Source organism: Callospermophilus lateralis, chromosome 15, assembly GCF_048772815.1.
Source record: "Callospermophilus lateralis isolate mCalLat2 chromosome 15, mCalLat2.hap1, whole genome shotgun sequence".
In the NCBI taxonomy this organism is placed as follows: Eukaryota; Metazoa; Chordata; class Mammalia; order Rodentia; family Sciuridae; genus Callospermophilus; species Callospermophilus lateralis.
This window is the reverse complement of record NC_135319.1, coordinates 43,980,048-44,000,944: the sequence shown is the minus strand read 5'-3', so window position 1 is coordinate 44,000,944 and position 20,897 is coordinate 43,980,048. Positions and strand designations below refer to the sequence as shown.

Genomic DNA, 20,897 nt, shown 5'->3' with positions numbered 1-20,897 from the left:
CCAGGGAGGGGGAGAAGCGCTGCAGATGGGCGATGTTCTCAATGAGCTGATGTCATTCGGCATCTTATTCCGATGTTCCCTCCATTCATACGGATGAGAGGCAGGGGGCATTCTTTCCTGGAGGGGAAACAGCTTTAAACAAATCAACATCAAGTCAAGAGAAAGAAGGTATTAAAAACAACAGAAATGGAAGCACGGAGGCTTCCCAGAGGAAGGAGAGAACTAGTCCCTACCCACTGTGCAAACTCTGGGAGTCGCTCTGGGGCGGGGCAGGCTGTCTGCGGGCCTCCGCTCTGGTTTCCAGTGTCCATCCTGCAGGGAGCTTGGTTGCTTGCTCGTCTGCATGGGGCAGACACTGGGGGACCTTGGTATTCATTCCCAGATTCCATGACAAGCTTTATTTAAATCCCAGACTTTAAACTATCTTTTTGTTTTTGTTTTGGTTTTGGAGGGAGAAAGTTTATTTTGGCTCCTGGTTTCAGAGGTTTAGTCCATGGTCAGCCAACTCCATTGCTCTGGGCCCTTCAAGGTGAGGCAAACATCATGGCGGAAGAGTGTGGTGGGGAAAAGCTACTCGGCTCATAGCAGCTGGGGAAGCAGGAAGAGAGGGAGGGGTCCCCCGGGAAGAGCTAAACTATGTCCATTCAGTGATTAACTGAGCCGCATCCAGAAGAGTGAGCATGGGTTGAAAGTCCCAGGGACTGCTGTGAACCAGGCGTGCTGCATGAACGTGTCCTTGCCCTTGACAGTGTCCCCGACTTACACACAAGCAACAGGGACCCAGACTCACATGCTAATGGGATTTGATGGAGACTTTTGGCACTAATGGATTAGAGGGTCATTAAAGGGCTGGCTTTGGTATGGAAGCAGGCTGGCTCTGGCAAGCTTGCTCTGTCTTGCCATGAGACACCTTCCACCCTGTTGTGATGCAGCCTGAGGCACTCACCAGGTGCTGAGCAGAGGCCTGGCCATGCCCTTGGGCTTCCCAGACTCCAGAACCAGGAGCAAAATTAGCCTTTATTCTTTATAAATTACTAGATCTCAGGTATTTGGTGATGGTAACAAAATGGAATAAGACACTCACTGCTTAGGTGTCAGGAGAAATCCAGGTGGATGTGACGGGAGATGGCAATGGGACAGTTGGTTTGGTGGTGTTGACAAGCCCCAGGCAGGGCAGTGCACGGCACACTGACACTTGCCCCCGGAGGCTAAGCATTATGGAGCACGGGTGGTTGTCAGGATAGTCGGCCCAGGCCTCAGCGTCCACCAGGACTTGAAGCCAGTGGCGTAAGCTCAAATGCCTAGGGTGGCTGGGGAGCTGGCATAGGAATGGCCCGATAGCTGTGGCCTCTTGGCCTGTGGCTTTCTCCTCTTGAACACATATGGATTCACAGAGAAGTTTCCTTGCTAGAAGTAAATGAGCAGGGCAGGTGCTGTGCTAAACGGCAATGAGCATGCTGCCTCAGCACTGGGGACAGCAGAGGGACAGGGGGACGCGGCCCTTCTCCCAGGTGCAGCCTGCTATTGCTGTGGGAATGAAGGTGTCAGTGACCCGATCACCCCAGGGTGCAGATGCTGACTGGCCCCCTCCCCCTCCCTCACACCTCACTTTTCATTGTGCTCTGGAAGCTTCCAACCACCTGTTTCTTTGTTCCTGGGCCTGATGGCTTTTTCCAGAGACCCAGAGTGTCGTTCCACTGGGACCCACAGAGGGTCTGGGGTCAACACTCTCCAAGAACAGCCTTCAGCAGAGACGGGAGGGGCTGGTGTGGGAGCACTCCAGGCTCCCTCACCTCACCCTGGGTAACTCCCAGGCCTGGGCTTTCTGTCATTTCTGGAGGATTCTGCTGCAACTTCTCAAGGTGACGGCTGCCTTCACAGAGCACCCTCTACTCCTGACTCCCTCCCTCCTCCCTGCAGGGCTGCCTGGAGCCCCCAGAGAAACGGCTGCATTGCCACCCGAGCCCTTGTCCCAGAGTCATTTTCTGGTTGACTCAAACCAAGATGCACCCCAGTTCCAGAGGAACCAGAAATCTGGTTTTTTTTTTTTTTTAATGCAAATCCATTAATTTTGGCTTTCAATGCCAACTGTCAAAACAAAACAAACACAATTAGAAGCTGCACGGCCTCGGGGTAGGTTTGGTCCACGACCCGTGGTGTGCAGGGCTATGTGTGGACCCCCCTTGGCCTGACCCTGAGAGTCCCCTGAATTCTTGGGCACCCTGAAATCTTGGTACCTATTAATGACAGGCACATTAGCTTGTGGAAGGCCTGGCTGTGACTGTCCTCGGGGGTGCTCTTTTTGACAACCTGACAGTCTTCCTCCCTGCACCCTGAGAATGAGTTCCGGTTGTCACTCTCCTGTTCTCCTCTTCTTCCTCCCCCTCCCTCCCTCCCTCCCTCCCATTTTCTCCTCCCTCCCTCTCTCCTTCCTCTCTCTTCCACTCTGACCATGGGTAGCCCTCTCCTGCTGAACCTTTACTACCTGCATGTTCTTCTAATAAACTGGGCAGCAGAAATTAGCAGAGGGGTCAGTGGCTGCTAGAGGGCTACACTTCCAGGGACCCGGCTGTTTCAGAAATGGCTGCTTTAAGAACTTTCTAGATCTCCAGTTTCTCTTAAACAAAGCTGGTGGTGTTTGTGCCGGTCCTCGTTCAGAATTCCCACTCCCTAGGGGTCACCGCAGGTGTGACTGAGAGGAGGGAGCCAAGGGCCAAGGGTTTCAGATGCCAGGAGGTTTCAAGGCAGCAGCACAGAATTCGGAACTCCAGGAACTCCTGCCCGCGGCGACCCTGGGGCTGCGGCAGTCCCCACGACCCCTCTTGCAGGCCGGCCTACAGCTCTGTGACAACGTCATGAAGGTGGAAAGGGGCCCTTAAACCTACTTGTCCCTGGGCTGCTTCTCCTCAGCTTCTTAACCTGTCACCTTCCTGTCCGCTTATTGTGGCTCTTGGTCCTGGATGTGCCTATCTGCAGGCCTCTGTTGCCTACAGACTGTTCTTCAGAATTCCAGAGACTTGAAAATATTGTTGTTTGAGAAAAAAAAAATCATGATTAAGGATTTCACCCATAAAAATGGGCCTTTCTGTGAAGGAATCCTTATTGTGGGTCGACACAGGCCTTCTCAGAGCCTTTAATAAGCTACTGTGCGCTCTGACGTCCCAAGAGCAACACTGTGACCAGCCATCAGGTTCCTCTGCTGCTGGCTCCAGCTGGGCCAGGGCTGGCCTGCCGCAGGACCCAGGCCCTGCTGATCCAAGTGCTTTCCGGGTGGATTTCCGATGGCTGTCACTGCCTCAGAGCCCCGGTGGTGTGCTCGGCTCCTCTCCAGGGTTGAGTAACTTGGGGTGTAGGTTGAGTCCAAGGGGTGTGGGAGGAAGGAGAAAAGGTGACTTCCGGCCTGGGCTGGTAGCGGAGGGGGTGGGTGGGTGGCCAGGCCTCTCTGCTCTGTGATTAGGGCAATTTAGGTCTCTAGGGGCTTATTTGTGGCAGGAAACCCAGCCAGAAGTTAACTATATCCAGTCCCAGGGGAGTGGAGACAGCAAAGGTCCCCGACAGGATGGGAGATTCTATTCCTGTTGGAGTGTCACCACGTGGATTCAAATATCTTGAGGGTTGGGCACGAAATGGTTCCAAAGACTGGATTGGGTGCAAGATTCATGTTGCATTTTGGGGAGGGGTCCCAGGGGGGTCCCATCCCCCTCGTCGTGCCCCACTATGTTATCACTCCTTCCTGCAGGAACCACCCACCGTCTGCGGGGCTCAGCTCTCCTCTGCCCCTTCACAGATGTGCTGTGCCTGTGCATCCCCAGACCCCAGACCCCAAAGCTCTGCCAACTGTCTTCCTGTGTCCCAAAGTGAGCTCTTTCCTTTCTTCCCAGGGAAATGTATTATTCCCTCCAGGGGGGCTCTTAGGAGATAGGAGAGCCCCCCAAACTCCATGTGTTCAAGATTTGGCTCCAGGGAGGTAATGTTGGGAGGTGGTGGCCTAGCGGGAGGTCTTTAGATCATTGGGGGCATAATGCTGAAGAGGATAGTGGGACCCCAGACCAACCCCCCCAATTTTCTGACCATGAAGTGAAAGCCACATTCTCTTGCCATGAAGTGCCACCCCTCCCCCACCACCAGAGGCTTAAAAGGAATGGTTCTGCCCAATCTTGGACTGAAACATCCAAAACTGTGGGGCTACATAAATGTCTCTCTATTTTTTTTTTTTTTTTGTGATGATACTGGAGATTTAACCCAGGGTGGGAGAGGCTCCACCTCTGAGCTACACTCGTAGCCTTTTAAAGTTCTATTTTGATACACTTTTTTTTTTTTTGGGTGGTGCTGGAGTTTGAATCCAGGGCTTCGCATGCTAGGAAGTGCTCTTCCACTGAGCCATAGCTCCAGTCCCTTACATTTTTGAGACAGGGTCTAAGTTGCCAGGGGCTGGCCTTGAACTTGGGATCCTCCTGCTACACCCTCTTCAGTTGCTGGATTACAGTCCCGGCTCCTGGCACATTCTTCTCTTTGTAAGTTCTCTGGGGGTATTTGTTACAGAAAGTATCAGAAAGCTAACACAGGGCTGCAGCCTGGTTCCCACTAGAGCTGTTACAACCTATAGAGCAAAGTCACTGCAATTTGAAAGGACGCCACTGTATTTCTTAGCTGAAAGGAGAATGAAATCTCAAGAAACCTTGTAAAAGGGTATTTTTGGAAAATTGTAAACTACATGTACCCTTCATTCCAAAAGGAACCTGGGACCCAGGTGCGGGAAGTGGCTTGTCCAAGGTTTTATGGTCAGCTAATAGAAAAACTGGGTCCCCTGACGGCGAGCCTGATTTTCCTATTCGTATCCCATAATACCTGGGCGTTGATCTCTCAGACCTTGTCCTTGCAGCTGGCTCCTGGGAACACGGTCGCTGCCGGCTCGGCCATCTGAGACCATGGCATTCATCATGCCCTCTGTTCTGTCACCCTGTGGGAATGGGCAGCAGGTGTCCCTGCCCTGTTCATGCTGGAAGTCATGTCTTACCTACCGCTTAGTGTTTTTTTCCTGTTAATTTTTCTGGTTCAATGGCTGCCGAGAACAAATGCAAAAGAAACGCTGCAAAATTTTCTCATTGCATGTTTTCATCTTTAATTAAATAAGTCAAGTAAGCCCTCGGGCGATGGGTTCACATTCCATTCCACAAAACAGACCCTGAGCGCCAGTGACCACCAGCTGTCTGTCTGAAGGGCAGCCCCGGCCTTTCCAGGAGTTGGCAGATTGTCTGTGGCCATGACAAGGACATCTGGGACAATGATGGCAAAGGGGCTGGGAACTATGGGGGGGGGCAATAGAGGTGGAGCAGGATGTCCTATACAAATGCGTGGACACAATTAACAGGCCATGATGCTGGACCCAGGTTCTGGCAGAGTTTGGTGGATCCCAGAAGGAACAAGGGACTTGAGCAAACCAGGTCCAGAATATTCAGCCAAGACGGGTGCCCAGCTCCAGCCCAAGAGATGGGAGAGGCTACGCAAGAACTGTATCCCCCCAATAAACTGGTCTGTAACACGAGCTGGGCCCATGAGGAGGCCGCCAGGTCTGTATCCTTGGAGTACCCACTTGTCCTTCACAGGACACCAGGGGACACTAGGTGAAAAGGTCTTAGCTCTTGAGACATTGAAGTTGCCAGTTCTGCTTTGTGCTTTCGAGGTAAAGAACAACTTCCACTATTTCTGAAACTGTGGGCAGTTGACGGGGGATGTGGCGGCATTCAGGAAACCCGGGCCTCCTCCCTCCCATCTTGCTGGACCACATCCCGAGGAGCTTCACAACGAATCCACCATCTCGGGGCTCCTGCTTTCAGTGGATGCTCCTTTTCCCAGCTTGTGCACATCAATAGGACCCACTTGGCGTCTTTAACATCTGTCCTCTAGCCCCACCCCACCCCTCTCTCTCCCTTTCCTGAGACCTGCCTCCACTTTCAGCCTTTAGGGTGGGCTTGGGAGCGGACTGCCTTGAGGAGGCAGCCAGCTTGTCTTCTGCTCCGGTCCTTCACGGGACAGACCCCTCAAACAGGTCATAGCATGGGGGAGGGTGGAAGAGACTGTTGGGGTTTGGATCAGACTTTGGGTGCTTCTACCTCCTTCCCTATCGCTCAGGCCAGGTGCACCCGTCATCTCTTGCTCCTTCCATGGTCGACAGACAGCAGGGATGGTGGGTAAAGATGCCACTGTGATGGGATTCCTGGGCACCCTCTGCTCTTTGGTGTTTGGGCAGCAGCTGCCCCAATATACCAGCTGGACCACCTTCTCCCTCCCAGCTCCGTGCTGAAGACCTCAAACGCACAACCCTGGCCATGTGCACAGAGTGGGAAGCCAACAGTGAACCCCACAGTCCTTCCCCAAACCAGAAGCGCTCCCATGGCATTACCAAGCCCCGGGGGATCAGTGTCAAGGCCACACCACCCACTAGAGTCTGTCAGATACCTGGGCAAAGGCAACCAGGAAGGGCCCTCATGTCACATTTCAAATCCCTAGGAGAAAAACTAAGGAACCTCCTTAAACAGTACCTCGGGGCCACTGTCTGCTGGCATGTTGACTTAGTCCCCTCTTGCCTTCAGAACTGTCTGTGGGTGTCCCTGTGTGTGGGGGGGTGAGGGTGGTTTCTATTATTATTATTATTTGTCTGTCTTGATTTGGGTTTAGCTTTGAGTCCCTGCAAATAATATTTTCTGTTTCTTCTTTTCACACAATAAATAAATTAAGTCAACTTGCAGTATACACATTGTCAATGTCCTGAGAATCCTAAAGGTCCATTCTTGGTACTGTCTTCAGAGAGCTGAGACGGAGGCCTTGGTGCAGGAGGAAGGAAGAAGTCTGCTTTCTAACCAAGAGGACCCTTAGGAAGAGTCCCACATAGAGGCATCCCTCCCCACCACCCTTTCAAGGAACAGAATGGGGGCTGGGAAGAGCAGCTGGCACTCCTGGGCCTGCAAGAAACATCTGGGCCCCACGGAGCCCCACGATGAAGTTTCCAGAGCTGGTGTCCCTTTGGACTCCAAATAAGAGTCCGCTCCATACCCAACTCGTTCTTGGACCAGCACATCTAAAGCAGAGGGGGAAGAACATCTAAAGCAAAGGGCTGCTCCAATGACAGAAGTCCACGGTGCTGGGGACTCGGTGGCTCAAAGAGGTGGATTATAATGAATCCCACAAGATGGTCAGCGTCCTCACACAGGGCAGCTTCCTGCCAGGCCACTCTGCCTTTCCCCCCACAGCTCCAGCTGAACTCCGATGCTGTGCTTTTCTGGCGACCTGATGGTGTTACCGAAACCAACTCAGCCCTTGGGTCTAAGGGGGCTGTATCTGGAGGAGAGGCTGTCCAGGAAGTACGAACGAGGAGGGCAGTCCCCATGAACCGGGCAGCTTCTGCAAGCTCCAAGGCCATCCTGACTTCTGCTCCTGGGTTTGGAGTGGGAGTGGGGCAGGGTTTGCACTCTGCGTTCAGCCACTTGCTACCAGGTTTTGAGTCCTTGTCCCCCTTAGGAAATGTGGGATAAGATTCAGCCTCTTCTCCAGGAGGGAGCGAGGGCTGTCACTCATTCCACACTGCCCTGGACACCAGCAAGAATACTGGTGGCTTCTGAGATTTGTTCTATGTGGGGTTCACACAGAAAACCCCATGGGGCACTGAGGGCTGCCGTGTGCCACCTCGTCTCCAGTCCTCTTGGGGAAGGCACCCCTCTCCCTCTGCCAGGAGACACGTGCTCCCTGCTGGTTTTCCCAGCCTCCCCCACCAGGCCCTCATGTCCAGACAGCTTGTCAGCAGCAAAACAAAACCAAAAACAGCCACAAAACAAGAAAGACACCAAGCCATAAATAACTTAAAAAGCCCTAAGTAAACACCCAGCCCATCCTGCGTTGGGCAAGACTCTTCTCAGAACCCTAAAGGAGGAATTCCTTTCGACACTAGTTGTAACCATGGCAACCAGCTGGCTGACCTCCCCCCACCCGGGGAGCAGGCAGGCTCCTCAGGGGAGGAATGTGTCCTGATGGGACTTCTCCCTGCCACCGCACTCCAAACTTCTTGGCCCTGCTCCAGACGAGGCCTGGCTGGAAATGGCAGGAACTGTCACTTGTCTTTTACCTCCAGGGACCAAAGTTGCTTCTGCCAGTTGGGCCTAAGGCAGTCTTCAACTACAGACAGCATTATGCTCCCAGGGAGCCAGGCAAGAGCTACATGGGGCTTTGGGTCTGCAGTCACATGGGGACCAGCCACATCTTCTCAAAATGTCCTGCCTGCCAGCCGTGGGACATGGACAGGCCGTAGGAGGTAGGCACAAGCTCCAGGCAGGCAGGGGTGGTGGGCTAAGCAGTTCTTGGTCCACCGTTCAGTTCCACACCTGGTCAGGGAATGGTCATTGCCCTTGAACACTTTTCCTTCCCCTGTCCCTCCAAATAATCCTAAGAACGTCATCAAAGGGCTCTCTTTGATGCGACACAGAAGAATCCTGTGGGCATAAAGGAATGGGGAAACCTTTCTATACACACTCGTGCGCGTGGACTTGTTCGATGATGTTTTTCTGTCCGTGTGCAGGTCTGTGTGTGTCTTGCAGTTCTGTGCAGGGCTGACGTTCATCAGGAATCAGCCCCACGATCCTATTTATTAAAAGAGCAGATCATTTTGTACTGGGTGGTAAACTACACAGTCACCTGATGAGCTTCCAGTACCCCACCTCTGGGCTGCTCTGTTTCCTCCCCAAGGACTCACCCAGATTCCAGGCTTCCCCACAATCCAGAAAGGAAAAGGTTAACACTGAGCATGTAACAGGAGTTCTGAGCAACTGGTCAGGGCCCACGCCCCTGCTGGTTGTTAAATCTTTGGCCCCTGGCCCAAAGAGCTCCCAGGCCTTAATGCGTTTTTCATGTACGTTTCTGTGTGTGCAGGAGAGACGGGTGGGGGGACCTGCCAATAGGCTGGGGTCTGCTCAGGAGATTGCAGGCCCTGGAGGGAAGGTACTGTTCTGTTCTTGGCAGGAGACCCCAGGGCGCCCCTGGGGTTGAGCAAACTGGCTGGCTGGGCCTAGTGCTACAGCAGGGGCTGCCTGCGTTCAGGGCAGCTTCCCACTGCCCTCTGCCAGGGATGCGTCTCCCTGCTGGCCTGGGTGTGAGGAAGGCGGGCAGACCTTTCAGGAGGAGGGGTCCACGGGGCACCAGGCTCCCTACGTGACCCAGAAGGTGCCGCGTTCCTCCAGCAGGCTGAAGGAGCGGTTGGTGAGGGAGGCAGCATCCCGGGCCAACTTGTACCCGAAGAGGCGCATGGCAGGGCCGCAGGCGGCCTGCACCACCTGGGCCAGCTTGAAGGGTATGCTGAAGCGCCACTTCTCGAACTGCTCCGAGGAGTTCTTCCGTGTGGAGTAGATGCCGTTGCCATCGAGGGCCGCCTGGGTGTTTTTCTGGATCCAGTCCTCCACCTGCGGGGTCAGCGGGATGCCCGCGAAGCGGTACATCTCGCGGGCCTTCTGCAGCGGCCGCTGCGCCACGTCCTCGTAGCGCACCAGCATGTAGCGCCCGCGCAGCCAGGGGGGCTGCCGCAGGCCCAGCTCGGCCGACAGGCGGATGCTCTCGCAGTTGCCCCGCAGCCGCTGCACCTCCTCCTCCTGCAGCCGGTCCTGTCCCTCCGCCAGCCACTTCTTCCACGTCTCATACTTGCCAGCAAAAGCCACCATGCGGGAGGCCAGCACGGCCCGGGGATCGCGCACCAGCTGGATGACGCGCAGGTCCAGCCGGGGGTCCTCCGCCAGCGGCTGCAGGAACTCCAGCTGCCGGATGCGGACGGCCTTGAGGGCCATGTGCTCCTTGCGGCGACAGGCCTCCGCCGCCAGCGTCACGTTGAGGGGGCCGCAGCGGCGGTTCTTGCAGTGGTACTTCTCAAAGACCTTCTTGACGAAGGGCGTGCACACCGGGTCCTCGCAGAGGGAGCGGCTGGAGCCGCGGCGGAACATGAACTGCGTCAGGTGGTCCTCGGGCAGGGGACTGATGAAGTGCTCCAAGACGTACAGGTCGCACAGGAAGAGCTGCTTCAGCACGTCGCGGTAGACCAGCGCCGAACCCGCGGCGTTGGCCCCTCCCGGCTCGAAGGACACGGTGCGCTCGATGTGCCACAGCGGCTCGAAGAGGTAGAAGATGTTGCCCTGCTGGTTGAAGAACTCGCCCACGAAGGAGGAGCCCGTGCGGGTGGTGGCCATGAGGAGCACGTGGCGACGGTGCCCGGCCCGGGCAGGCGGCGAGGGCTCCTGCTCCTGCTGCTCCCCGACACCCAGCTGCAGGCTGAGGTTGTGCAGGCGGCCCTGCAGCTGCGAGAAGGCCGCGTCAAGCTCACTCAGGGACAGGAGGGACGCGTTCTCGGCCAAGACCAGCGCTGGGTCGGTGCTGTTGGCATCTGCCAGGGGCTGGGGGCCCTGCTTCAGCTTGTCAGAGACTCTGTGGAGATCACAGGGAGACCAGGGTCAGTGCCTGGATTGTGGGGAGGGGGTGTCCCTATGCAATTCTAGGCGATCTTCCCGGTTCATCACCAACAAATCTCCTGTCTCAGCTGGGTTTCCCCAGAAGCAGACCTTGAGGCGAGGATTTGATTTATCTGGGACAGTCAGAGAAGAACTGAGGTGGGAGGCGATGTAGGTGAAGGGTGCACTGCTATGGAGCAGGGAACCCCAGGCAAATATGAGGTCCAGTCTGACCAGAGAGCTCTGAACCTGCGTTTCCTGGCACTTCTGGCTGGCCAGTATGCGCGTGGAGAGGTCCAGGGATTTTCAGTAGGACCAGTAAACATGAACTGGGACCATCCATAAGGAGCCACCCAGGAGGGGCACTGACAGTGAGCACTTCGTGGCCCCATCATTATGCATAGGAACTGCAATTTTTGTACAGGGCTTGTGCCTGGGAGGGGAAGGGGTCCCAGAAACCCTTGTGTGTCTAGCAGGCCCTCTGCACATGGTAATGCTCTATGAACTTGGGGTGGGCGTGGGATTCTCAGGAACCTATTTAAGGGACCATTCTCTGGAGTTCAGCAGTACACCATCTGGCAGCCCTACCTCTGTATCCACACCAGGACCCTGCCTTCCAGTGGGCTCACCCTTACCCATAACACCAAGACTAGTGTAGGGGCTGTGCTGCTGACGTGAGCCATCATCTAGGCCAGGAAACCAATTAGTAACAATACATAGTCACAGCCAGCAAACAGCAGACATGGACCGTGTGCCAGGTGGTGCGCCAAATGCTCATACATTTTCTCATTTACTTTTTCCAACAAGGCAGCTCCTAGTCTCATTTTACAAAAGACTAATCCAGGACTCAGAAAAGTGAAATCTCTCATCTACGCTCTCGCACCTGGGAAGTGGCAGCATGAGCATGCCAACCCAGCTGCCCGAGTCCAGAGCCCAGGGCTCACTGCTGTGCCTGGGACTCTGCCTGGGCCACAGGAGGGGCCTGGTGATCACTTGTTGAAGGGAGGCACTTGCAGGTCCACAGGAAGCCCTCCCGTCACCTGTCCCCAGCCATTCACCTTGATAAGGGAGACTTGTCCTTGATCGTATCCCTTACCTTGATATGATTTTGTTTTCCTTTTCAATGAAGACAAAAACCACCACCACAAAAGCCAGGAAAAGGGCATATTTGCTCCTCATCCTCAGGCTCTGCACAAAGTCCCGGCAGTCCTGGGGCAAAGTGAGTCCTTTCTCCATGGGGACGGGCTGGCCGCAGGTACTCAGCTCAGGGGCAGCACTCAGGACCTGGCTTGTGGTCTTCAGGTGGGAAACACCCTTGTCCTGTAGAGAGACAGGGAGTCAGGACACCGTGTCTGTAGGGGGGCGGGGGGGACACAGAGAACGCCTTTCCACCAGACTTTTGAGGATCCTGGCCCTGCCAGGCAGACTCACTCTTGAGCCCCAGACTCACTTTGAAACAGACTATGCCTCAGGAGTCTTGAGGAGTCTTTAATAGGTCACTGAAAATGCTGATAAGCAGGGATAGGGACCCTGGGTTCAATCCCCAATATCCCCCCCAAAAAAAGAAAGAAAAAAGAAAAGCTAACAAAACCATTCATCACCCCACCCCTCTCAGCTACTCCCTCGATCTCACAGGTCAAAGGCATGTACAGCCACCTACAGCATATGCCATTTAGATAAAGGACAGCTGGCTATGCAATGGTGGTCCTAGAAGATTTTAATGGAGCAGAAACATCCCTATTGCCTAATGACATCATAGCTGTGGTGATGTCAATGCATTACTTGGTATTTGTGTTGGTGCAAACCTGTGCAGACAGCTGGATAAAAGTGAATGCAATTATGGATGGTACATAATGCTTGATAATAAAATTTGCCATAGGGTTATATTCTACTATACCTTTTCATCATCATTTTAGAGTGTACTCCAATTATTAAAAAAAAAAATAAGTTCGCTTTAAGACAATATGCTGCTGGGCACTGTGTAATCCCAATGACTCAGGAGGCTGAGGCAGGAGATCTCGAGTTCAAAGCCAGCCTCAGCAAAAATGAGGCACTAAGCAACTCAGTGAGACCCTGTCTCTAAATAAAACACAAAAAATAGGGTTGGGGACATGGCTCAATGTTTGAATGCCCCTAAGTTCAATCACTGGAACTGCTCCACACCCCCCCCCCCTAAAAAAAAAGAAGCAGGTTGGGAATAGCTCCAGGGCAGAGTCTTGCCTAGCATGCACAAGGCTCTGGGTTTGGTTCCTAGTGCACATGCATGTGCACATGTGCATGTGTACACATGCCACACACATATACAGGCCAAGTTCAGTGTCATGGTTTGGGTCTAGAATGTCTCCTAAAGGCTCACATGTTGAAGACTTGGTCCCTGATGCAGTAGTATTCAGAGGTGGCACTCTGCGCGGGGTGTGTGTGTGACTGGATTATAGGGGCTTCAACCTCATCAATGGATGGATCCATTGATCAGTTCGCAGTTTAGGGCATTTTGAAAGGTGATGGAAATTGGAGGAGGTGGGTCACTGGTGATGTTCCCTAAATGGATATTTCTTGTCCCTGGCCCCTTTCTCCCTCTCTGCTTCCCAGCCACATTAAGGTGAGTGGCTTTGCTCTCTCCACTTTCCACCAAAATGCTCTGCCTCACCCCAGGCCCAGGAACAATGAAGCTGAGACCTCTCAAACCGTGAGCCAAAATAGATCCTTCCTCCTTTAAGTTGTTGTTCTCAGGCATTTTGTCACAGCATTGAAAAGCTGACTAACACACTGATCCATGCTCTCTATGTTTGTATAAGTACACCCCAGGATGTTCACACAGTGAAATCACCTGATAGCATGTCTCAGAACATATCCCCACCATTAAGTGACACATGGCTGCATATGGAAAAGAATGCCACTCGCAGTATAAATGTTTACAATAGCAAAGGCTTAGAAATGCCTAAATGAAAACGGTGGGGTACGCTTGCACTGGTTTATTATGTGGCCACAAAGAATACTGAGGTAGCACAGCTCTATTCAGTTGTGTCATCCAAAATGTCTCAAGACATGGTCAAATGTTCCCTGGGGCAAGGAGGTACAAGAGCGTTCCAAATTGAGAACCTCCACTGCATCATGATCCCATTCGACACAAGAAGATGGGAGTAGGAATCTGGAGGAGCTGGATGCAGGGCTGGCTACACAGCAGGAGTGGCACCTTCCAGACAAGATCCCTTTGGGGAAAGCAGTGAGGCTCATGGGAACTGACCACCTCTCCCACGTCCAGGTCACTTGGTGCCCAGGGACCCCATTGTAGCACACATGATAGGGCTTTCCGGCTGATGGCTTGTCTCCCTTTCCCAGGTTACACGCTCCCTGAAGGCAGGACCAGTGCTAACAGTGGCACCTGGCACCTACTTGCTCTGGCCTGAGGGTGTAAAACAGTCAGTGAGGTCACATTCGCCATGCACCCTGCTTAGCCTGTGCTAAGGCGTGAGGCTGCCTGTCCCATTGAGAAGGGGAGACTCAATACCATGTCTGCGGGGAGCAACGTGCTGACCTCCGGACGCTCTGCTCTTCAGCTCTCCAGTGAGGGTTGCCTGAGTCTGATGATGTGAGGGAAGCAGAAGGAGCTGCCATCAGAAGTCCCGGGGCCGGGGCTGAGCACTTAACCTAGCGTGTGTGAAGCCCTGGGTTCCGTCCCCAGCACTGCAAACAACCACACCGAAGTGCTGGGTTCGAGTCTTTCCTGCCTCTACCATATTGTACAACCTCGTGTAAGTGACTTAAAGTCTCTGGGCCTCAGTTTCTTCCCGTATAGTATGAAAAGGGCAGTCCCTAGTGCCCACGGTTTCTATGAGGGACACATCTGGTGCACAGTAAGTTTCATTAACTAGGAGAGGGAAGGAAAGGTGGGCAGGGTGGAAGGAAAGGTCCCGTCAGGTCTAGTATCTTTGGCAAGACTTAGGAGTCAGCTTGCCTCGATGACAGGCTCCTTCTCCTCCCCTCCCGTCCAGAGACTGTTTTCTAATTTTTGTGGTCCCAGCCTCTTCACCCCAAGAATGATACAGGGTCCCTAAGATCTTCTGCAGCAGTGCCCTAAAAGGAAGCAGCAAGTCTGAAAACTCTGGCAGGAGGCATGCATGAGTCAGGCTGGTGGCCCCTTGGCCCTGCCCCAGGCAGGCCACCCCTCTGTTTAGCTTTGGGAGTCTAAGGGGCAGGGGGATGAGGCAGGTCCCCAGAGCCAGAAGGAAGAGAGACATAGGTAACAAGAGGTCACAGGGTCATGAGGGAAGGGTACAGGGCAGGACCCAGATTAGGATCACTTGGCCAAGGCCCAGGCAGAACTTGCCTGCAGGAGGCCTCTACAGGAAGTGGGCCGTGGGCTCCCTGACTCTGAATGACTTTGCCCACCGCCCTCCCCAGTCTCTTGGTGCAAGGGCTAGTCCTGCCTCCCTTGCTCGGTTCACAGGAAGAACTGAAAAGCCCCTCTCTCTTCCTCCTGCTAGATGCCCCTCCTGGCCCTCATTCCCCATGGCTTTTATCCCCTCAGTGGCCCCAGCAACGACATGACAGCTGAAGGGAAATGTGGCCTCCCCTGCCTGTGTACCAGTGAACGCCACACTGCAGAGTGCCAGGCTAGTGGTGCCACCAGGGCGTGTGCCACCCAGCTCTGCCTGGGTACAGCACACAGTGGGACAGTTCTCTGGCCCAGCTGGACCCTGTGTTCTGCAGGTAGGGAGCAAATAGGCAGGAAGAGAGCCCAAATGCTGCGTTCTTTCATGCAAGCCACCATCTGGGGGGGGGGGGTGCGCCGTGTGCCAGGTCCTGGAAGATTCCAGAAATCTCTCGAGGGGAACAGGGTCCAGTCTGGCCCCCAGGAACCAGCACTGGCACATTCTCACTCACCACCTGTAACTATTCTCACCCTCCTGTCTCCCGTCCTCTCCTGTCCCTCCCCTCTCAGCCCTCATGCGTGGGGCCCCACTTCTCTGCCTGGGTGTGCTCTCCCTAGGCAATGGCCGCCGCCACCTTGCCCCAGGGGGTGCGATTCACCTCTCCCCCTCCTTCAGCACAGTTCTATCTTTCCACTCAATCCCTACCCACTTCCTCTCCCCACCTCAACACACGGCACCTGATCACAGCTGTGTAGACACCCACTCCTCTGCCTCATGGAAGCTTCTCGAATATCCAGCCCCATCCTGCATCACTCAGAGTAGAACACAAGCCTCCAGGCCCCCGATGGAGGGTGTGGTCTGCCCACCTCTCCTCACACCCCAGCCCTCCCTCCACGGCCCTTCCTGCCACTCCCCACCTGGGACTCTGCCTACCTGGCGGCTGCACCAGAGGCTCTTCTAGACCTTCTCGGGTGGTATCCTGACATTCAGGACTCAGCTGCAATGTCCCCTCCTCCCAGTCCTTCTCCCAAGACTGGCCAAACAATCCCCACCCCCATCACCTCCCCTCTCCGCATCCTTTTTCTCTTCCTGGATGGAAATGTGGTTATTGATCGCCTCTTTCACTCACTGGAATGTCGGCTCCACAGAGGACAGCGTGACTGTCCCACCGCCTTTGTGGTCCCAGGGCCCAGAACTGTGCTCCACAGAGTGGGTGTCCATAAATAATTGATGACTGAATGAACGAATGAAGGGCAGCGTTTCCCCAAGCACTCAGCCACGTGCAAGACGCTTAATTGCTCTGGTTTGGTAGAAAGTGAGCAGAGGAAGAAGGAAAAGCAGTTACTCCACAGGTGAGGGGACCTAGTGGCTCAGTGCCCAGATCCTGAGCTTGTGTGGCCGCGTCCACTCTGGTCGTGGGCTGTGGCCTGCGCAGGGCCCTCGTGCTGCAACATCTATGACGCATACTGGCGTGGGCCACTGCGGAGCTGACACCTGAGGCTTCACCTGCTTCAGTCTCTCCCATGCTCCTGCCAACCCAGGGACCTTCAGTTCAAGGCTCAGGCAGCTGTGTGCGACTGGGGGGCGGGGGGTGGAGAAGAGCTAAGGCAAAGGGAACAGAGGGAAAGGAGTAGGAAGAGGGCTGGGAGCCAGGCCCAGGGCCCTGCAAGCTGCGCCTTCCCTGCCCTCCCCCAGGGTCTTTCTGTCCGGCCTCCCTCGTGACTTGGCGAGGCGCCTCACTGGAGGAGCTCTCTGCTTGGATGGCCTCCAGCCAGGCCCTTCCATTGTGGGCCCCAGATGGACTGCAGCCCGGCCCTCCTCCCCCTGGGAAGCTGGGGTCCCAGCAAGGAGGCTGGGAATGGAACTCTGATAAGAGACGGGGCCTTGCCAGATATTGCATCAGGCAGCAAAACTCCACTGCCCTTGCTCACTGGCTCCAGGGGACCAAGAGCACAGTGGCCTGTGGCCTCCCAGTCAGCAACCCCCGGCCACAGCCTCTCCCAGTGGGAGGAGGAGCTGCGTGGCAAGAGGAGCTGGGGAGAAGGAGGCTCCCAGGGTGGAGATGGAGCTGTGGCCACCCTGGAAAGCACCGGGCCAACCATAGGGGCCAGGGGGCTGCCCCTGCCATGCCACCCAACACCTGGGTGGGGGTTTTGTGTTGTCCCTGAATCCCCAGAGAGGGGACCAAAGGCAGAGCAGGGAAGTCCCCGACCACGGGTCTGCTGGGGCAGGGGACGGAGCACAGACCATGGCTTATGCACCTGGAGCCTGTCAGGCCAGGTTCTGTCTCACACGGGGACAACCAGAGATGGCTTGGGAAGGCCTCGGCTCCTTGGTTTGGACAGGAGTAAATGCCTAGCAGCTGTCGAGTGGCCCTGAAAGGAATGAAAGGAGGTGTGAAAGAAGCCCTGGCTGGCGTCTGAGCATCCCGGGGCTTCCATTTCCTCTCGAAAGAAAGAAGCCATCTCTAACCTTCCTCATGTCCACCTTCAGCAGAGACAGAATAGAAGCAGCCAAAGGCTAAGGTGTGTGTCACCGAGTGTCAGCAGATGCTCACGTGCCTGTGAGGGTCTGTGGGCCAGAGCCTGGTGGGGGAAGGCTGCTGCAGGTCCCCAAGGAGCCAGCCCTGCCAGGACGGGCTGTGTGAGGGTGTGGGGAGCACACTCTCCCCACCCCCACTGGACAGTCGCTTCCACAGCTGCATGAAGACAGAGCCCCGGAGAACAGCTGCAGGCCTCTGTCCATGAAGGCACTTCCAGGGCCTCTCATGCTAAACCACAGTCCCAGCTTCCTGTCCTTGTTCAGGCAGGGGCTGCAGTGCAGGCTGCTGTCCCCTACCTACATGGCAGGCGGCCTGGGAAGGAGCCTGCCAACCCCTACGGAGCCGACCTGGATGTGGACCAAGGTTCATGGCCAATGATGTGCACCCAGCCCTGAAATTCCCACATGTGTGAGAAGCAACTGGAATGTCTCACACAGGGGGTGGGATGCCACGCAGCTCTGCTGATGCAGAGCTACAAAAATGTCACAGTAGGTGACAGATCTTTTCACTTTATACCCTTTCCTGTTGCTTGAATTTTTGACACCTGTGCACCTGTATCCCTTTAATCATTTTTAAAACTTAATCTGAAGTTTCAGAAGAGGAACATGTGATCATCCATCTTGGGACTGGTACATAGAATGCCTGGGACGCTGGGTGTAGGGATGCACCTCTGGGGTCCCAGCTACTGGGGAGGCTGAGCAGGAGAAGCGCTTGCTGAATGGGCAGAGTTTCAATTCTGCCAGATGAGAGCGGCTGTGGAGGTGGAGGTGGGGATGGTGGCGTGACCATGCAAATATACTTAGTGCCACTGAATCGTGCATAGGAAAAGGTCAATTCCATGCTATGGGTTTTCACCACCACAAGAAAACAATAAATAAACAACGATGCCTGTGGGCAGTGGTTAGGGGAACCAAGGAACCTGGGAGGGTCCCTGGTTCGTGCCTTGGATGGCAGTCTTATTCTCTACTGTCTCCACAGCCTTTGGCCCAGCGTCTGGCACATGGCAGGGCTTGAGGAACATCTGTGAAGCAAATGAATGCACTGGTACACTGTCTCCAAGGGCCAGTGGTGGCCCTCAGCCCAGTGGGACAAAATGACGATTCTCTCTAGAGTTGGACGTGCTCTTGGCTCCCTTGCTTTTACTTACTGTCTTTGAAGCCCTGTGAACTGAATCCTGAGCATGTTTTTCTCATCTGTGACATGGGGACACTGACCACCACTATGGTCGGCCCAGTGGCCATGGGGAATTTGGCGAGATGAGGCCCGTGGAGTGCTTCACCGAAGCCTAGGACGCAGGAAGTGACCCCAGGCAGGAACTGCAGGCCTTGATTTGGTGGTCTGCACACTGGTGGTGAGTGGCGGGAAGGTGGGGGGAGTCTGAGTCCCCCTAAAACACCACGATGAAGGGAACAGTGCAACCTGACCTGGCCACCAGCCGGAAATGTCCCTCAAGCAGAGCCACTGGATGTCGCTGGACCCTGGGCATCTCAGCCTGCCCTTCACCTCATCTAGGGATAAACCTGCCGCCCTTGCAGCCAGCTGCGCCCTGAGATGGCAGGGCAGCCGCACCCCAGCGAGACCTGCCAGCTGCCCTCCCCCAGCTGCCTTGCAGGCCAGAGCTGCTCGCATGTTCCATGTGGCCCCTCATGGCCAGGAAGGGCCGAGCAGTTTGTACGAGTGGCAGGAGTCGGGGGTGGGGTGGGGTGGGGGACAGGAGCTGAGGACAACAGGCCCTGGGACAGCTGCCTTCTCCGCTGGACTGTGGGGAAGGCGTGCCCGTGGGTGCTGGGTGCAAGGTCCTGACCCAGAGGCCTTAGAGCTGTTGTGCTGAGAGCAATCTGGAGGCCAGGGGATTTTGTTCCAGGACAGAATCACATGTCAGCCGTGGCTCAGGTCAGCGGCCTCACACAAAGCAGCTTGGCTTTCCAATTTTAGTTGTACCAAGCTGAGCGTCCCTCACCTGAAATGCTTGCGATCAGAAGTGTTCAGGATTTTCGTGTGTTTTTGAAATATCTGAATGTAATGATCAGATATTTCAGAGACAGGACCCAAGTCTAAACACAACACTTATTTCTGTTCCATATACAGATCCTAAAGGAGATTTTGTTCGATATTTTAAATAATTCTGTATATGAGACAAGCGTGGTGACTCCCATGTCACTCAGCCTGTAATCCCAGGCACTTGGGAGGGCAAGGAAGGAGAAAGTTAGTGAAACCTTGCCTCAGAATAAAATAACAACCACTGGGGATGTAGCTCAGAGGTAGAGTGCTCACATAGCATGCATGAGACCCTGGGTTCAATGCCTAGCTCTCCCCCACTCAAAAAAAAAAAAAAAAATAGAATAAAAATAAAATAACAATAACTTTGTTCATGAAACAAAGTTTCACAGTGTGGAATTTTCCATTTGTGTCACGTCAGCGCTCAAAGTTTCAGATTTTTTTTGGGGGGGGGGGAACATTTCAGATTTTCAGATTAGGTATGCTCAGCCTGTATTTTCCTTCCGCTGTTCAAGTCTGAAGGGATGTTTTATTTCTGAGAGGTTCAAGAGAAATCTGTCCTGTAAACTACCCCATCAATCATGAAGAAGCATGGCTCCCACCCTCAAACGGCAGAATGTCAGGACTGGGAAGGGCTTAGGACTTTTCTGAACCATGTTTCCTCACTTTCCACCTCTAGAAACTCAGGCTCAGAGAAGTGAATTGCTTGACCAAAATTTAAACTAGTGATGACAAAACTGGAACCATCTTCTATGTCTCTTGTCTCCCAGGTAAATGATCAATGAGCAGGATATCACCAGACACTCAGGGTTTAGCTCACTCAGGGACCCGCAGCACAAATGTTAACTACAAGGCACATCCACTCAGCAGGCCTGGGCCTGGGCCAGACATCACTAATCAATCACTGTCCTCTTTTCAGCTGAGACTGGATGGCACCTCATAAGCCCTTTCAATGCAGGGCCAATTCGTTGGAGTTGGCAAAGAAAAAAAAAAAAAAAAAATTTGCCCTCCCAACCATAGAGGATCCCCTTTGGCTACAAAACCATCCTTAGTTTGGCAATCTACTACATGACATCATGTTAAAACACCAGACCGAATTTCAACTCTCCTTCTACTTATACAAACCCTCCATACATGTTCCTTGTACATCCAGCCTGCAGGATTTTAACCCAGGAATCCCTCTGTGCCACAAGTGCCACAGGTCACCTTAATTGCGAGGTTCAGAGTAGTTAAATCATCAAAGTCTGCAAAAATGTTGCCTTCTGCAAAGAATAGCAGAGGGAGCCAGGTTCTCCTCCCTTATGCACCTCTGTCCCTCCTGTGGCTTGTGCTTTCATGAACCAGAGAGGAGGCGGAGCTAGAGCGAGCCTAGAAAACTGCAGAGGAAACTGCTGCCAATCCCTTCCACACCGCAGCTGGCAAGGCTCCTGACCCGGCTAATTTTATATTATTACTCACATACCTTTATATGTTTTGATGAATAACAGCCAAAATGAAAAAAAAGTC

At 54.2% G+C, this 20,897-nt stretch overlaps 1 protein-coding gene across 2 annotated transcripts in view; it reads right to left on the bottom strand.

Annotated features, from left to right (window-relative positions):
- Nucleotides 1–5,116: 5,116 nt before the first annotated feature.
- Chst3 (carbohydrate sulfotransferase 3) overlaps nucleotides 5,117–20,897 on the bottom strand; it is a 35,223-nt gene continuing 19,442 nt past the window's right edge. For both annotated transcript variants that reach the window (XM_077105344.1, XM_077105345.1), the window contains exons 2-3: nucleotides 11,575–11,798; nucleotides 5,117–10,455 (exon numbers count right to left, since the gene is read on the bottom strand). In XM_077105344.1, the coding sequence (XP_076961459.1) occupies nucleotides 9,195–10,455; nucleotides 11,575–11,714 (1,401 nt within the window). In that variant the 5' untranslated portion in view covers nucleotides 11,715–11,798 and the 3' untranslated portion in view covers nucleotides 5,117–9,194. The remainder of the gene's footprint in view (nucleotides 10,456–11,574; nucleotides 11,799–20,897) is intronic.